This window comes from Ornithorhynchus anatinus, chromosome 17 (genome assembly GCF_004115215.2).
Source record: "Ornithorhynchus anatinus isolate Pmale09 chromosome 17, mOrnAna1.pri.v4, whole genome shotgun sequence".
Lineage (NCBI taxonomy): Eukaryota > Metazoa > Chordata > Mammalia > Monotremata > Ornithorhynchidae > Ornithorhynchus > Ornithorhynchus anatinus.
Genome location: NC_041744.1, coordinates 32,083,407 through 32,099,130, shown reverse-complemented (window position 1 = coordinate 32,099,130; position 15,724 = coordinate 32,083,407). Strand labels below are relative to the sequence as shown.

Sequence of the window (15,724 nt, the reverse complement as noted above, 5' to 3'; positions counted from 1 at the left end):
TTTATGAATAATCATCACTGAAACTGTAATTAGAATCCAAAGGGATGAATTCCAATTTTTATTCCAGAAGGATCGTCAGAGTCACCCTTGATCTAGAAAAAAAATCCCTTGTTTCCTGACGTCTGGAGCAAAACAAGAAGTTTGTGTTGGTTTAACTGCTCCTTAGCAAGAGCTGGTAAAGATCAGGAAATGTGAAAAGTTTCAAAATCAATTTATTTTCTAAATTTTAAAAGTATTGCATGCAAATCTCCCTTTAATCAATGCTATCCTATCTGATAGCTAGCCAGCTCTGCAGGGTTAGGTTAATCTGACTCATTCTGGCAATAACATTTTGATTACTGGAGAATTGTAGCAACAAAAAGCCTAGTTTTTTCCAAGTACTGCTTGAAAGGGACTGCGTAAAATATCAAATCCTTCCAGTTCCTTTCCCTTCTTTCTCTAGATTAGAGCACTGCCCCTTCTGGTGTAACGATTTAATTAGCAAAATGATTCTACTCAAAACTTCAAACCCACCAATAACACCCATATTGACAAAGTTATCATTATTATTACCAAGTGCCGTTGAGTCATTTCTGATTCACAGTGACTGTATGGATAGATTTTTCTCCAGAATGTTCTCTTTTCTGCCGTAATCCATAATCTTTCTAACGATTCCTCTGTTATCATTATGGTTTCTGTCCATATAGCTGTTGGTCTGCCCTTTCCACGTTTTCCCTGGGTTTTTCCTAGCATTAGTGTCTTCTCCAGAGAATTAGTCCTCCTGATTGTGTCCAAAATATGCTAATCTAGGTCAAGTCATTTGGCCTTCCAAAGACCACTTCGGTTTAATTTGCTCCCAAATCCATTTTTTTGGGGGGGAGGGGGGGCCTCCATGGTATTCCCAAAAGCCTTTTCCAACACCACATTTCAAAAGAATTTATTCTCTTTCTATCCTGTTTTTTTCACTGTCCAGCTTTTGGATCCATAACTATCACTGGAAACACCATCATATTGACAATTTGTATATTTGTGACAATTGTTACGTCAACACATTACTATTCAAAATACAACTGCCCTCCTCTCTTCCATCATTTCATTGTGGCGGAATGACCAGGACATCCTTGTCTAATGGATGCTTCAAGGAAGCTGGGAAACACCTAATGTAGGGTAGATTTGAGGAGTTTATTTTGAGGTCTGTGACACCAACACAATGTGTGACACTCTCACTGTGTGACTTTAAAATACTCTATATGCCACTGTTATATGCAACTTATTTAACATGTCTGTGTTGGTTACTACAACTGGTGTGTCTTGGATTCTGACAAGCTACTTTGAGTATTAGCATTCTGATTTATAGTGTGCATGGTTTGGGAAAGTGTGGTAATCAAAAATGGAAAAGGGATTACCTATAAAATGAAGATAAAGTTCCTCCTGGTAGACTGTAAATTCCTTCAGGTTGGGGATAATGTCTACCTACTTTCTTGTATTCTCTCAAGTGCTTAGTACAATGCTTTGCACAGAATAAATGCTCAAAAAATATGATTGATTGAATAATTGATTGTTAAAAGACCTCTATAGGACAAGGACTGCATCCAGTCTGATTACCCTATATCTGTTCCAGTGCCCAGCGGTGTTGGCACATGGTAAACACATAATAAATTCATGATTATTAATAATGATTATAATTGTGGAATTTTTCAAAAAATATAATCAATTTTCTATAACACATTTATTTCTCAGACTGTGGATGAAGGAGTTTTATATGGGGATTGTAATAGTCTGAAATGAAGAATCCATAGTATCTTTGGTGAATCAATTAGTAGTATTTATTGAGCATAACAATAGATGCAGAGCAAGTAAACACAAAAGCTAAAATGACTTGAACTAGGGTCTAAGGAATCAGCACAAGATTCCCCTCCATAGTGATGCGATAAAGCAACAGAAACAACTAAAAAAAAATCAATCATATTTACTCAGCACTTACTGTGTGCAGAGCACTGTACTAAGCACTTGGGCGAGTACAATATAGCAGAGTTTCCTGCCCCCAGTGAGCTTTCAGTCTAGGTGGGGAGACAGACATTACTTAGAAATAAATTAATTACAGATATGTACGTTAGTGCTGTGGGCTTGAGTTCAAGGGGCGGTGAATAAAAGGAGCAGATTAGGTGGATGCAGAAGGGAGTAAGTATAAAAGGAAACTAGGGCTTAAGTAGGGAAAACCTCTTGGAGAAGGTGTGCCTTCCATAAGACTTTGAAGATAGGGAGAATAATTATCTGTCGGTTAAGAAGAGGGAGGGCGTTCAAGGCCAGAGACAGGATGTAGGCGGGAAGTGAGTGGTGAGATAGTCGAGATCATGTTTTAGTGAGTCGGCTGTCATTAGAGGAGTGAAATGTGCTGGCAGAGTTCTAGTAGGAGAGCAGCAAGGTGAGGTAGGAGGGGGCTAGGTGATCAAGTGCCTTAAAGCCGATGGTAAGGCCTTTCCATTTGATGCAGAGATGGATGGACAGCCACTGGAGGTTCTTGAGAAGTGGGAAACCATGGACTGAACATTTTTGTAGAAAAATGATCTAGGCAGCAGAATGGAGTATGGACTGGAGTGGGATGAGACAGGAGACAGGGAAGTCAACAAGTAGGCTGATACAGCTGTCAAGGCAGGATAGGATAAATATTTGGATTAACATGGTAGCAGTTTGGATGGAGAGGAAAGGATGGATTTTAGCAATGTTGTGCAGGCTGAACTGACAGGATCAAAACAGATTTGCAACTCTAAGGAGATCCATCAGTCCAGTGAGAACAAATTCTATCTTCAGGGTCTGATTTCCCTTGGCCATCGCTTTTCCATGGCCATCCACTGAAATGAGTGGAAGAAAAATGCAGAACTGGGGTTTTTCTAAGGCTTTAATATCACATTCTACATCTCCTGCATACATTCTCCTCCTGGAGGTCTTTTAATAATCAGGACTCAAGGTTCAGTCTTTTTAAAAATATATTTGATAGACATATTCTACCTAATTCCCCTGCTCTATCCTGGGGACAGGGCTTGTTCTGTGTTCCCGTTTTGCATTCTCCCCTTGGAATTTCCTTTTAGCAGGGACTTTCCAGCTGTTTGGAAAATCTAACCTGTTAGATAAATTGTTAAATCTAACCTGTATCCTTACAACTGCAGTTCAAATTCATCTCTTTTGGTTCTCTCCCCATTGAAGAGAGTACTTGATTTCCACCATTAAATAATCTTTCCAGGTTCCTGGGAAGCACCCAGGGGGAGCAGAAATATAACAGTGATGGTACTTGTGAAGTGCTTACTATGTGCCAAGCACTGTTCTAAGCTTTGGGGTAGATTCAAGGTAATCGGGTTGTCCCATGTCAGTTGTCCCATTTTACAGACGAGGTAACTGAGGCACAGAGAAGTTAAGTGACTTGCCCAAAGTCACACAGCTGGTAAGTGGCAGAGCCAGGATTAAAACCCACAACCTCTGACTCTCAAACTCATGCTCTTTTCACTAAGCAACACTGCTGTGAAATATATCACAGTGACATTTCTGCCATTTCTAAACTTTCCTTGATAATGAGGTTCACTCATGCAACAAGAACCAATCATCACGCTTATATGGTATGTTTCTTTCCTCAAGACAGTTATATATGAACACCTACAATTATTCCCATTCACCTTCCAAGGAATCAGATGCATAACTTAATAATAATAATAATGTTGGTATTTGTTAAGCACTTACTATGTGCAGAGCACTGTTCTAAGCGCTGGGGTGGACACAGGGGAGTCAGGTTGTCCCACATGGGGCTCACAGTCTTAATCCCCATTTTACAGATGAGGGAACTGAGGCACAGAGAAGTTAAGTGACTTGCCCAGAGTCACACAGCCGACAAGTGGCAGAGCTGGGATTCGAACTCATGAGCCCTGACTCCAAAGCCCGTGCTCTTTCCACTGAGCCATGCTGCTTCTGCTTTGTCATACACATCCAGACAGGTTTTCATACCATTTTAACATGTTAATTTTCATTGTATTCTTCCTAGATGGGTAATTTTAAAGTATTGATTTCCAGAAGCTATCTGTAATTTATGCCTTAGATGTGAAGTCACTGTGGGCAGGGAAAGTGTCTGTTGTACTGTACTCTCCCAAGCACTTAGTACAGTGCTTTGTATACAGTAAGGGCTCAATAAACACTACTGAATGAATGAATAGCAGAAATGAGGAAATGTTCAGGTCGACTAGCAGTCTGTGTTTGATTTTTCACCTTTTGTACCACTCAGTTTCCTTCTGAGTGTGGAAAGAAAAGGCGTCTCTCTGCTCACACTCCTGTTTTTGCTCAACCACTTTCTTTTACAAAGAGTGAAGAATAAGACTGGATGAGTTGTAAAGGGCAGAAATTTAGGGTGTTATAAACTGAGGTAAAAACAAACTACACAAATGCAGAATAGGCAGTGACTAGGTTAGCACTACAACGTTCCAAAAAAAAAAAAGGGGGGGGGACCAAAATGAACTACACACTGCATGTGAACTGGCAATGTTTCCAAGAAAGTTTCTCCAAGGGGAAAAGCAAGAGATGTAATATATCTAGACTCCAGTAAGGCTTTATTTCACCCAACATAATCCCCTCGTTAACAAGCTAGGAAAGTATGGTGGTTATCATAGTGCAGTTAGGGGGAAGGACAGCGGATCCTATCAATGTTTTGAAGTACTGATTGATGTTTTACAGGGATTTGTCTGGAGGTAGTTCTGTATTTTTTGATGACCTGAAAGACAGCTCATTTCATCAGCTTTGTAGATGATATTAAATGACATTGGTTATTAAAACTTTGGAAAAAGGGACTAGAATACAAAGTGAAAATAAATTGGTTGTTATCCTATAAAAGTGGGATGACATTCATTCACGGCATGTCTAAAGTGGTACTTTACAGAGACGAAAATTAATGACATATTTTAGGATAGAAAAAGATTTGGGGGTCATAGTTGACCAGAAGCTGGATGTGCAATAGCAATGTAACAACATTACTAATATGGTACTGTGATGAAAAAGAGGAATATGGCATTCAAGAGTTGATCATTAATCCTTTATTAATCCTCCAGCTATCCAGTGATGAGACTCTCTTTAGAGTACCAGGCCCAGTTTAGTTTCCCACACTTTAAAGAATTTTGAGAAAGCAGAGAATTTAGGAAAGAGCAACAAAATAATCTCAAGGTTGAATAACAGATTATATAGAGAAAAGTTAAGGAAATTGGGGTTATTTAACATAGAAAAAGGAAATCTAATGGACAGCTTAATAACTGACTCCAATATAAGAATATTTTTATGATAAAGTGGTGTACAGATTTCCTCCATGCTCTTAGGGACTGAAAAAGAAGAGATGGGGTTAAATTAAAGATGGAGAGTTCAGTTTGAATATACGGAAGAACCTATAAAGCACCATTAAATCTCCACCTTTGGAGATATTAAAGGACAAAATGAACAGGGTCCTTGTGTCCTGCCAGTTTTCCCCCTACTTAGAGAAGGAGCTGGAATAGGTAGATTTACTCAACCTCTTCTTGCTCTATGATTATATAATGCCAAGGTGAAAATAACACTGTAGTAGTAGCCTAATGATAAGGAACTATGAAATAATCCTGTTCCTAAAATCTTCACTGGTTAGGTCAGGGTCTTTATTGCTAGTATCCTATGCCAATTTGCGCATCCATCTAAAAAAAGATGTCAAAAACTTTGAGATAAAGAGATTAATGGGCTGAAAATATTTTTTGTAGTAAAGATGAAATAATTTGAGGTTCTGTTTTTAAAGGGACAGTGAGGGAGATTAAAGGACTATTTTATGCAAGGTGATGAGGAAATATTATCTCTTGGTTAATTGTAATCCTACCAGAAGGCAGAGGTATGGAATAGATAGCCTAAGGGGCACTAGCTTTTATGAAATTAGATACTTTTAACATTTGTATATATTGCAAAACTCAAGGCAAAGGTGGATTCAAATATCGTAGATTTGAGGCTTGTCTCTTATTCCTACTTGAGAAAATTAATGCATTAATTTGGGCAGTAATTTCAAGATTGATGAAATATTGTCTTAATGATCATTTTTGTATGTGCTCACCTTTTCCTCCATTGATCAGTTTCCTTTAAAAACTGTAATTGCATACATATACATATATATTATATGTATACACACACATATAGTTTGAAAAGTGCCACTCCTTTTTTGATTGCAGTGCATTGTGCTGGGCTATCTCAGCAGGCATCTCCCAGTGTTCAAATGGGATTTAGCATTGTCTGAGACTTTGTTTTACCTTTTGTTAACAATGTTTCCTCTGCTCTTCTTGCTTTGTTTCCCAATTTCTGCTCTCCACACAGCAGTTAAGTGCCCTGTTGTGGCTCATTCTCTTCGTATGTCCCACCCAGCATATTTTAGTTAAGGTGAGCATAGTTTTGAGGCTAAGAGATTGAGATGTTCCAGAACTTCATTGGTCGTTATTCCTCTGCCAAAAAACTTGAATTATTATCATGAAAAAGTGGGTTTTTATCATTAAATGGGCAAAGAATTGAAAAAAAAGATAACCGTGCTTTCTCTCCTCCTGAAAAAAATTTCAGAAGTTCAGGAGATGGGATAAATGAAGATGTCCTTGGACAGTGTAGATTTTTCCTTTCCCAAACCTGGTTTGAAAGAGCAGAGTTTAGAATTTATTTCCATTTGCTGTCAACCTATCAGCCTACTTGGGGAATAAATTGAAATTCCCTCAAGGATTCCATTTTGGCTGAAGCCGGAGTCGTTCTTCTGGGCTTGTGGCTTTAGAGACCCATTCTCCAAAGCATCCTGGGCACTCCCAGGTGTAGTAATTAAATTTGCACTTCATGTCATCAGGATACCTTGCTTATACAACTTCATAATTAATGGACACAGCTTTGGGGTCTGCCTTTGATTTTTTTTTTTAAAGCATGATTAGAATCAATACCAATTGGATAATACCATCCATTTTCCAGAACAATCCTCATCTTCACCTCCTTATATAAAAGCCTTCTGTTTCCTGATAACTGGAGTAACATCCAAGGAATTTGCTGTAGTTTAATTTTTCAAGGACTTCATTAAGTATCAGGAAAATGGGTATCTTCCCAAATCTATGATATATTTTAAAAGTGAGAATAAACACTGATTATTTTCTAACCATATCAGAAGGAATAGGATGAGTAAGTTCATCAAGGAATGGTAGTGATCATAAACTAATGTTGTAAATATGGTCCTGGGAGTAAAAGGGCAAATTAGTAGCATCGGGGGAGTTAAAGACAAATCATTAGAACTCATGATGTCGAGATGCTTTCCAGGCCCTCAGCCACAGAGGCCCTGTTTGAATCAAGGGCCAAAATAAAGTACATGGGATGGTTTGAGTGCAGTTCAGGCCTGGAATTAGATGACTACACTATGTCAGTCTTGTAAATAAGCACTTGAGGTTCTCAACTTTTGTGCATATTTGAAATTTTGTTCCTGTCTCTACAATTAGAGTATAAGCTCCCTATGCTTATGGACAAGGAACATAATTGTGCACTGCACTGAAATTATACTGGAAGAGAAATGGGATACTCTTCTATCTTCTGGACATAAACTGTTACTCTCCCTGAGAGAGTAGAAGAATGTCTATTTCCAAGGCTTTGGAATTTAATTTTTTTCTTCAATCAGTTGTAGAGAATGACAATAGAAAACTTTTAAAGGCAAGCAACCCTAATAAAACAGTTTAGTCTTTTGGCAAAGATCAGAGAATACTATTGATGACTAAGGTTCAACTGCTGCTTCTGGTTTGGTCAGCTACTGAAAGCAAAATTATTCTCTTTGGAGCAGGTTGCATGAAATAGCATACAATTAGTACCAAAACAGGGATAAGTTGGGTTGTTTTTTTTAAAGTGGTATTTGTTAAGCACTCATGTGCCAGCCATTGTACTAAGCACTAGGGCAAATACAAACTAATCAGTCCACCCACATAGGGCTCACATAATTCATCCCCATTTTACAGATGAGGTAACTGAGGCACAGAGCAGTTGTGTCTCAAGGTGATTCTAACCATGTGCAAATCCAAGTGCAAAGGCAGTGCAGAAGGGGGAAAAAATATGCACTGCCTGGGAGTCGATCTTGGATCTCCCACTTGGAAGTTCAAAATCCTATTCCTGGATTATTAAAGCTCATAAATATATAAATCCATGAGGCTTATATTGGATGGTCAGTTGGGATATAGTGGAAGTTGTCTCATGGAATTCTTCAGAACAGAAGTAGTGCTCTCTTAAAATTAGGGGTGATTCAAGATATTAAAAGTAGTAAGAAAAGCTTATTCTAAAACTCATTAATAGGAAGAAGGATTGCCATTTTCATTATGTACACACACTAAAGAAAAGCCTCTTTAAAATAGTAATCATTTTATAATTGATTGCTATTGGCTCTCTCTTGGTCTTTGGTAGAAGAGAAAGGAATGTTTAAAAAAGGTGGCTATTGAGATGCTTCTACTTTTATGAGGAGCTAAAGGAGAGAGATGAGTACTGTGCTTTGGAAAAAGGGGCATGTTTATGGATCAGAGAAAGAAGAGCTTATGTGTGATCAATTGTGGGCAATTTGGTTGAGTTCAAGAATGTGTGATGCTGCCACAAAAATGATCAGTATAAAAAGTTCCTACCTCACATTTTATTTTGAACCTTTTGCACAGTGGTGGTGTACAGCATCGACAACATGGTGAATTTTAAATGCACTTCCCATTTCCATTAATGTCTCAAGGACTATGAAGAGAGAGATTTAAGCCATTGAAAAAAGGCAACCATATCAATTACATTGGATTTTTTTTCATTTGAATGCTTTTCTAATTTCTTTAACATCCATAGTTCTATTTATTTACTGAAGCAGATGCTCGTCATGTTTTAACTGTGATTTTCTTTCTCTTCTGTTTTTTTTTACTTTTTGCACGATTTTATGGAGAATTTAAATACACAAAAAATGGAAAGGGACTAATAGAAGTGATTTCACTCAGAAAATATTTGTCTCCTTATCACTTTTCTCAAGATCCCTATGACCTCCTTGTTTCTCAAGCTATAGATGAAGGGGTTTAGCAGAGGGATTATAATAGTGTAAAACAGAGAATCCATCATGTCCTGATCCTCTACTTCAGTGGAGCCAGGCCATACATACATGAAGAGAAGGGAGCCAAAGAATAAGGTGACAGAAACCAGATGGGCACCACAGGTAGAGAAGGTTCTGTGTTTTCCCTTTACAGATTTCATTCTCAGGATGGTGCAGAGGATATAGGAATAAGAGATAATGATAGTCAGAATGGTGAAGACCTGAATTGAGCCAGAGAAGATGATAACCAATAGTTCATTGAGGGTTGGGTCTGTGCAGGAGACTTTAAAAAGCGGTATGATGTCACAAAAGAAATGATGGATTACATTGGGCCCACAAAAGGATAATCTAAAAAGAAAACCCACATGCAGAGAAGAATGTAGGACCCACCAACATAAGCACCAATTATCAACCTGATGCAGAGCTTTTGGGACATTTTGACAGTGTAAAGCATAGGGTTGCATATTGCTATGTATCGGTCATATGCCATTGATGCCAAGAGGAAGCACTGTGTGGTAGCACAGGCTGAAAAAAGCCCTAACTGCCCTACACACCCAAAAAAAGGAATTTTTTTTTCTCAAATAAGAAATTTGCTATCATGTTAGGGGTAACATCAGAGGAACAACAGGCATCAACTAATGCTAAATTCCCAAGGAAGAAATACATGGGAGTGTGAAGTTGAGAGTCAGTCCAAATTAACATAATGAGTCCAAAATTACCCAACATGGTGATGAGATAGACGATGGAGAACAGCACAGACAAGAGGACCTGTAACTCGGGATGTTCTATTAATCCCGATAGAATGAACATAGCCACGGAGGTGTTATTCCTCTCAGCCATTTCTCCACATTGGTCTCTCTGCTGGAAGAAGATAATTCATTAAAATCCATTTTGAAATTATCTTGAATTGACCTAACGTGGTTCATTATCTCTCTTTGGGATTGATTACAGGCAACCATAGACTCTAGTTTCTAAGTTCGGGGCTGCTCTGTGAACCCTATCCACGTGCACATCTTCTCTTGAAGGTCAGAACATACTCTTTGAATGTTCTATACTAGTCCACAGTACTCATTATTGCTCATATTCATTGACTATTTTTTTTCATTCATTTACTTTCAGAAAAACCCGTGTGTTTGAGATTGAGTTTGCCTTAGAAATTATAAGAATCAAAACAAAAAACAACCCTCCCCAAAATGCTTTAGAATTTTCTATTATTTTTTTGCCTGGATTTATGCTTTTATTACTCTATTTTGAAAATGCTCATCTTCTGCAACAGGCCTAATCTACTTCTGAAAGACAAAACCTTCCTGCAGAATCACCCATATTATTTAATATTTTTTTCCCAAAAGAGGCATCTGTAGTAAAATATAATGATGTATTATATTTTCTGTGTCCCTTAATCACCAGCTCCTTCTCCTCAAATCAAGCAATTGCATTTAACAATCAATCAAATTGATTGAGTACTTATGTGCAGAGCACTGTACTAAGTGCTTGGGACAATACAATATTAACAAAATTGGTAGACAGGTTTCCTGCTGGCAGGCCAGAGGATGAGCTTTCGGTCTAAAAGACGAGATTACAAACCTCTGAAAGGATTGTAGTTTTTTGAGAACTCATCTACTTTAAGATACTCTTACATTGAATGGAAATAAGCACTTTCACTGTGGACCTCAATACTATTTCTTCAAAAGACACTTAGGATTTAAAATGGTCTAACTTTTATTTTTCTTTGGCATATCAAATTAGAAATGAACTATTTATGAATCACTAAATATGTGACTTTGCAATTTATTACATTTCTCATCACTTTAATCTTAAAGAGTTTTGTAATGATCTTTGGAAAACATAAAATGGAACCATAATATTTCATACTGAATAGCTATTCTTAGGTTGGATATTCTTCATCAGTTTATAGTAATATTTTTTAAAATGATACATTTTAATTCCATTTATTCACTCTGCATATGCATACTGAGGTTGGAGCAAACCCTCAAATAGTCACCTGAAGTACCTAGATAATTGAGATGCATGTGCAATTTAAGGACTTCAATTATTCAGATAATTTAATGGTGCAGAACCCAAATTCAGTCTCCATTTCTTTATAATTTAGTAGAAATGCACAAAAACAAATGAGGACTTTCAAAGAAGTTCTAGAAAGTCCTCTTAATTTCCTTTTCCTTTAGAATGATTTGGGAATGTGCACCAAACTTAACAATCATAACTATTATCTGTGGATCCTTAAAAGATCATAGTGTTAAAGTCAGAGTAACCTGGAAGGAGAAGATTATTTTACTACTCAAAATTTGTTCCTTTTTTGCCTTTCCAATTATTCAGCATCTGGGCAATCTGGACAATTCATTCAACTTGTCTTAAATCAGTTGGAGAATTAATCTGATCTGACTTTGATTTGAATTTAGAAGACCAAAGTTTAAACCTACAGGGAAACTGAAACTGTGCTACTCATCCTTACCTCTACAAGTTCTCAGGACTAGATCCAAAAATGAAAAACCAGAATAAGGCAGAAATGACACGATGTTGTCAGAATTAGTCAGAAGTCCTGATTTAGAGCTTGATGGTGAATTTTGATTTGGAAAATAAAGACAGTACGGGGATTTTTTTTTTTAAGATAGATAATCTACCCTCAAAATACTTATTTTGCAGAGACCGTTGTTCTCTGAGAACTCTGAAGTTGAACATGAGGTTATTTGTGTTGCACTCATTCTTCCCAGAAGTAACGCTGGCAACAGCTTCCTGAACTACAGAAAATCTGTTAATTTTAAGAAATCCCGTAAATTTACTATAGTAGCCTCATTGCTAAGATTTTCCACTAAACACTAAATTAAATTGACAGTATCTGGAATCTCATTTATCTCCCCCTATTGAAAAATGTCAAGAGAGACTGGAGATGAATTGCTTTATCATCACTTACCTTGATTTGTAGCATAGGTTGGACCCAATTGAAATGCCATTGTTTCCAAATGAGAGCATGAAAGAATTGCTTATATCACCTTGGAGCTAAATCTCAGGGATCAAATCTGCTTGTGAGACAAACTCACAGTTTCCTCAGTGATTGGCGGTGATTTCCCTGAAGGTTAAATTCAAGTTTTTCTACTGGGCTTATCATTTCACCCAGACCCAGAAGAATCAATTAAAACAGCATTCTTAGGCTATGGGGTCTAATCCAGCTGCAGCCTTCCTGATTATTCCCAGCACCCCAACTTTTATAATCCCATCAGACATAACCCTACCAAAGGGCCTAAACAAATTCAGATCCCTGGATCATCCAGCTTAGTATTTTGTCACTGATGATCCTGATTCTCCCTCCATGCAACCCCACCCTGCCCATTGGAGATGCTCCCCAGCTGCTACTCTGTTAGATGGTAAACTCCTTGAGGACAGAGGCCAGGGCTGTTCCACTTTCCTTATACAATGACTAGAACACTCTCCCTGCTTTGAATGATGATGATGATAACATGTTTCCTTCATTCAGTATCCTAGGGTTCATCAAACATGACTGAATTAGATCTACATTTCAGTCACTCAAGAAAGTATTGCTGCAGGACATACCCAGTAGTCAGGCTGCAGACCTCTCTGTCACTGCACGCACACCTTCACACATTCATTCTTCCACACTTTGCATTCATCCCTTACACTCTTGCTCAAAGTGTTCCCCTAGTTGTGGAACTCCTTCTCCACTCCTAAAGTTCTCTTAAAATCCCATCTCCTCCACCAAGCCATCTTCCTCCATTAGTTCCCGGTATGCCAAATCTTATAAACCCTTCAAGCATCTCTAGCATTCATGAAATTATAAAGACCCATTCTTAGCATGATTGAAGTACATTTATTCGATTGTCCATGCCACTTTCACCATAACTACTCAAATTTATAAGCATCTTCACGCTTGTCTCCCCTGATAAACTCCATGTGTGTAGGCAACATGTCAGCCACTTTTCAAGCTCTTAGTACTGTACATTGCTCCAAGTGAGGGCTCAGACCAATACTACTAATACTACTATTTATGCTGCCTGGTTTTGATTGATTGCCTTAGATGTAATTTCTTCGTGTGGCTTGACATTCTTTATCTTCTTTAGTATCTAGCCATGTGTCAGGGATTCTGTGGTGACTGTACACCTTATGCTTTCACCAGCTTGATTCAAATAGTGCGAAATCCAAGGCAATATCTCAGACAAAACTGGGTCAGAGGTGACTGATCACTCAGCCAGACCCTAAATGGGTGCCACAGCTATTAATCACATTGATCTGGGAATTTAGTGTCCCTTCCTCCAATATACTCTGCTTCTACGCATTAACAATAATCCTCTTTTAACTTCCGGATGGTAATATTCCCAGTTCTGGAGGCAGATTTGTGGTGGTGATGAGTTTATAATTGAATTATCACCCCTTTTATCCATTATTGTTAGTTTACCTGAAGAAAGACTTGCTATTGTCAAGAGCACAATTCTGTTTTGATATGGACCATCATTTCTTAAACATTAAAAGTAGTAAGCTTGGTGAGATTGTTTGATTATTATAGTGATTATATCAAGCCAGGAGCAGATAAAACACTTCTGATTTCAACTTCAAAGTTTTCCCCTCAGCTGGCTCCCTCAAGCCATCTTCTCTTGGCCACAAGCAAATTTTCTGACCATTTCTCAACTAAACATGGTTCATCAGAAGACCAAGACTGGTCAGCCTCAACATCTTTGTGCAAAAGAAAAACTCAGAAACCTACTGTCAAAGCCAGGAGCTGAGGGTTGCAAATTCTTCACCACAGCAAGGGGAACTGTGTACAAGCTCATGATTGGAGGAGGTTGTCAACTAGAGATTTTTCTAATCAGCCACACCACCACATATTGATGTAATCTCACTGACGAGGTGATTATTACAACTCCAAAGAGGAACTATACATAGCACAATGTAGGAATTCAGCAACCAATGTTGATGATGATAATGATGTGATTGTCTGTTAATTTTTTCTTATATGGTAAGCTCCCTGAGAGCGGTGACCCCATCATTTAAGGCATCTTGCATGTTGTTGGACACTTTAGTGCTTTAGAAAATGGGAGTGATTACTATTATTGCTTTTTTTAAGCTGCTAATGAATTAGGGGCTGGCATTTTGACTGGGATTACCTAGTTTGGTTTAGAACATAAGCATTATAACATTGCCTGGTACTTGTTAAGATCTAAAGTCTGGAGGTATTTCCTTTTCCTAGAATTTACCACCATTATTTATAGTGAGGATTTGGACTTCCTTGGCAATACCCAATAGTTTACCCCAAGATTGCCTCAGTAGTTGGCCACCATCCCTTGACTCTTGGATTGGCACTATCAGACAACATGGGAAGAGCCCAGGTGCCTCACTCCTGCCCTTTGAAACTGGAGTGAATAAAGGGTACAAATCCAAGTGCAAGGGTGATACAAAAGGGATAGGGAGAAGAAGGAATATCCTATCTCCTCAAGGAGACCTTCTCTGATTCATTTCTCAATTAATCCCACCTCCCAACTGCTACTTCAGTCCCTGGGCACTTAAATCTCAGTAGCACTTATGAATATATCTTTATACTCTCTTACTTCCTCGTATCTAATTTATTTTAGTGACTTTATGCCCCACTATATTGTAATCTCCCTGAGGGTTGGGATCATGTATACTAATTCTACTGTATTTATTACAGTCATCAGCACATTTTTTAATGGAGTACAGTAAGGCTCATGGGTATATAGAGTGAGACAGTTAAAAAAAACTCCGTCCTTTTGTGAAGTGAATTTGCACCCTGCCATATCAGCAAAGTGGCCAACTTGTAACTCCCACTACTTGAGGACCACAAGGACTCCTTCGAACCCAAGTATGCCTCATGACCTATATGCTTCATGTTCAGAAATGATAATCTGCAAATTTTGAGGTGGAGCTTCCCTTGTGGTACAGATCTTGTGTTACAGATGTGGGGACAGTTTGAAGGAAAGCACTAACTGTTTTTGTGAGGTGTTGGAAAAATTTATTGAAAAACAAGCAAAACATTTTTCCTCAGACTACCATTGTCAGTGTATTCCATTTAGGAATTCAGCCCCAAATGACAACATATAGTTTCCATTTGCCCAAAGCTCTCACAAAGATGACATGCTTTGATCTCAAGTAAGAACCTTTTTCTCTGCTCTGTGGTTGCAGAACACTGTGTTCTCTGCCACTCATGACAGGATATAGAACAGCATCCAGAAGATGAAAGGAAGGAACCCAGCATTTTCTGTTTGCCATTTAGATTGTTAAAAACAGTAAAAGACAGAAAAACAGGAATGTAGGACTATACTCAGCATACACCATGATACAGACATACAAAGGGAGACCCGCCCTTAAACTCCCCACAGATGAATGTATGTTTTTGAAGCAACCCTTCTGATGTGAGATTTATCCATGCATGTGAATCTGACTGAGCAAGACCAGGAATGTATAGACACACTGTCCCTCATTGTTTCCAAATAAAGATAGATTCTTGGTGTGCTAGAGTGTTTCGACTCCACCTCTTGGTGTCCCGGTCTTCATAAAGCCTTTGCTCGAGGAGAGCAATCCCTCCCCCCGATTTCTGTCTTCTAGGTTTGTCTACAGCAGCGGCCTCATTCAGTCCACTGCTAGGTTGTATTGTTTGTGACTGCTCCGCCTTGT

At 38.3% G+C, this 15,724-nt stretch overlaps 2 protein-coding genes across 3 annotated transcripts in view; one reads left to right on the top strand and one right to left on the bottom strand.

Moving 5' to 3' along the window:
- RIOX2 (ribosomal oxygenase 2) overlaps positions 1 to 15,724 on the top strand; it is a 74,235-nt gene that overhangs the window by 21,214 nt on the left and 37,297 nt on the right. The gene's annotated exons all lie outside the window — the stretch shown is intronic.
- On the bottom strand, positions 8,971 to 9,907 carry LOC107547002 (olfactory receptor 186-like). The gene is given in 3 exon segments (XM_016225599.2): positions 8,971 to 9,458; positions 9,461 to 9,640; positions 9,643 to 9,907. Coding segments are annotated over 3 exon segments (933 nt in total).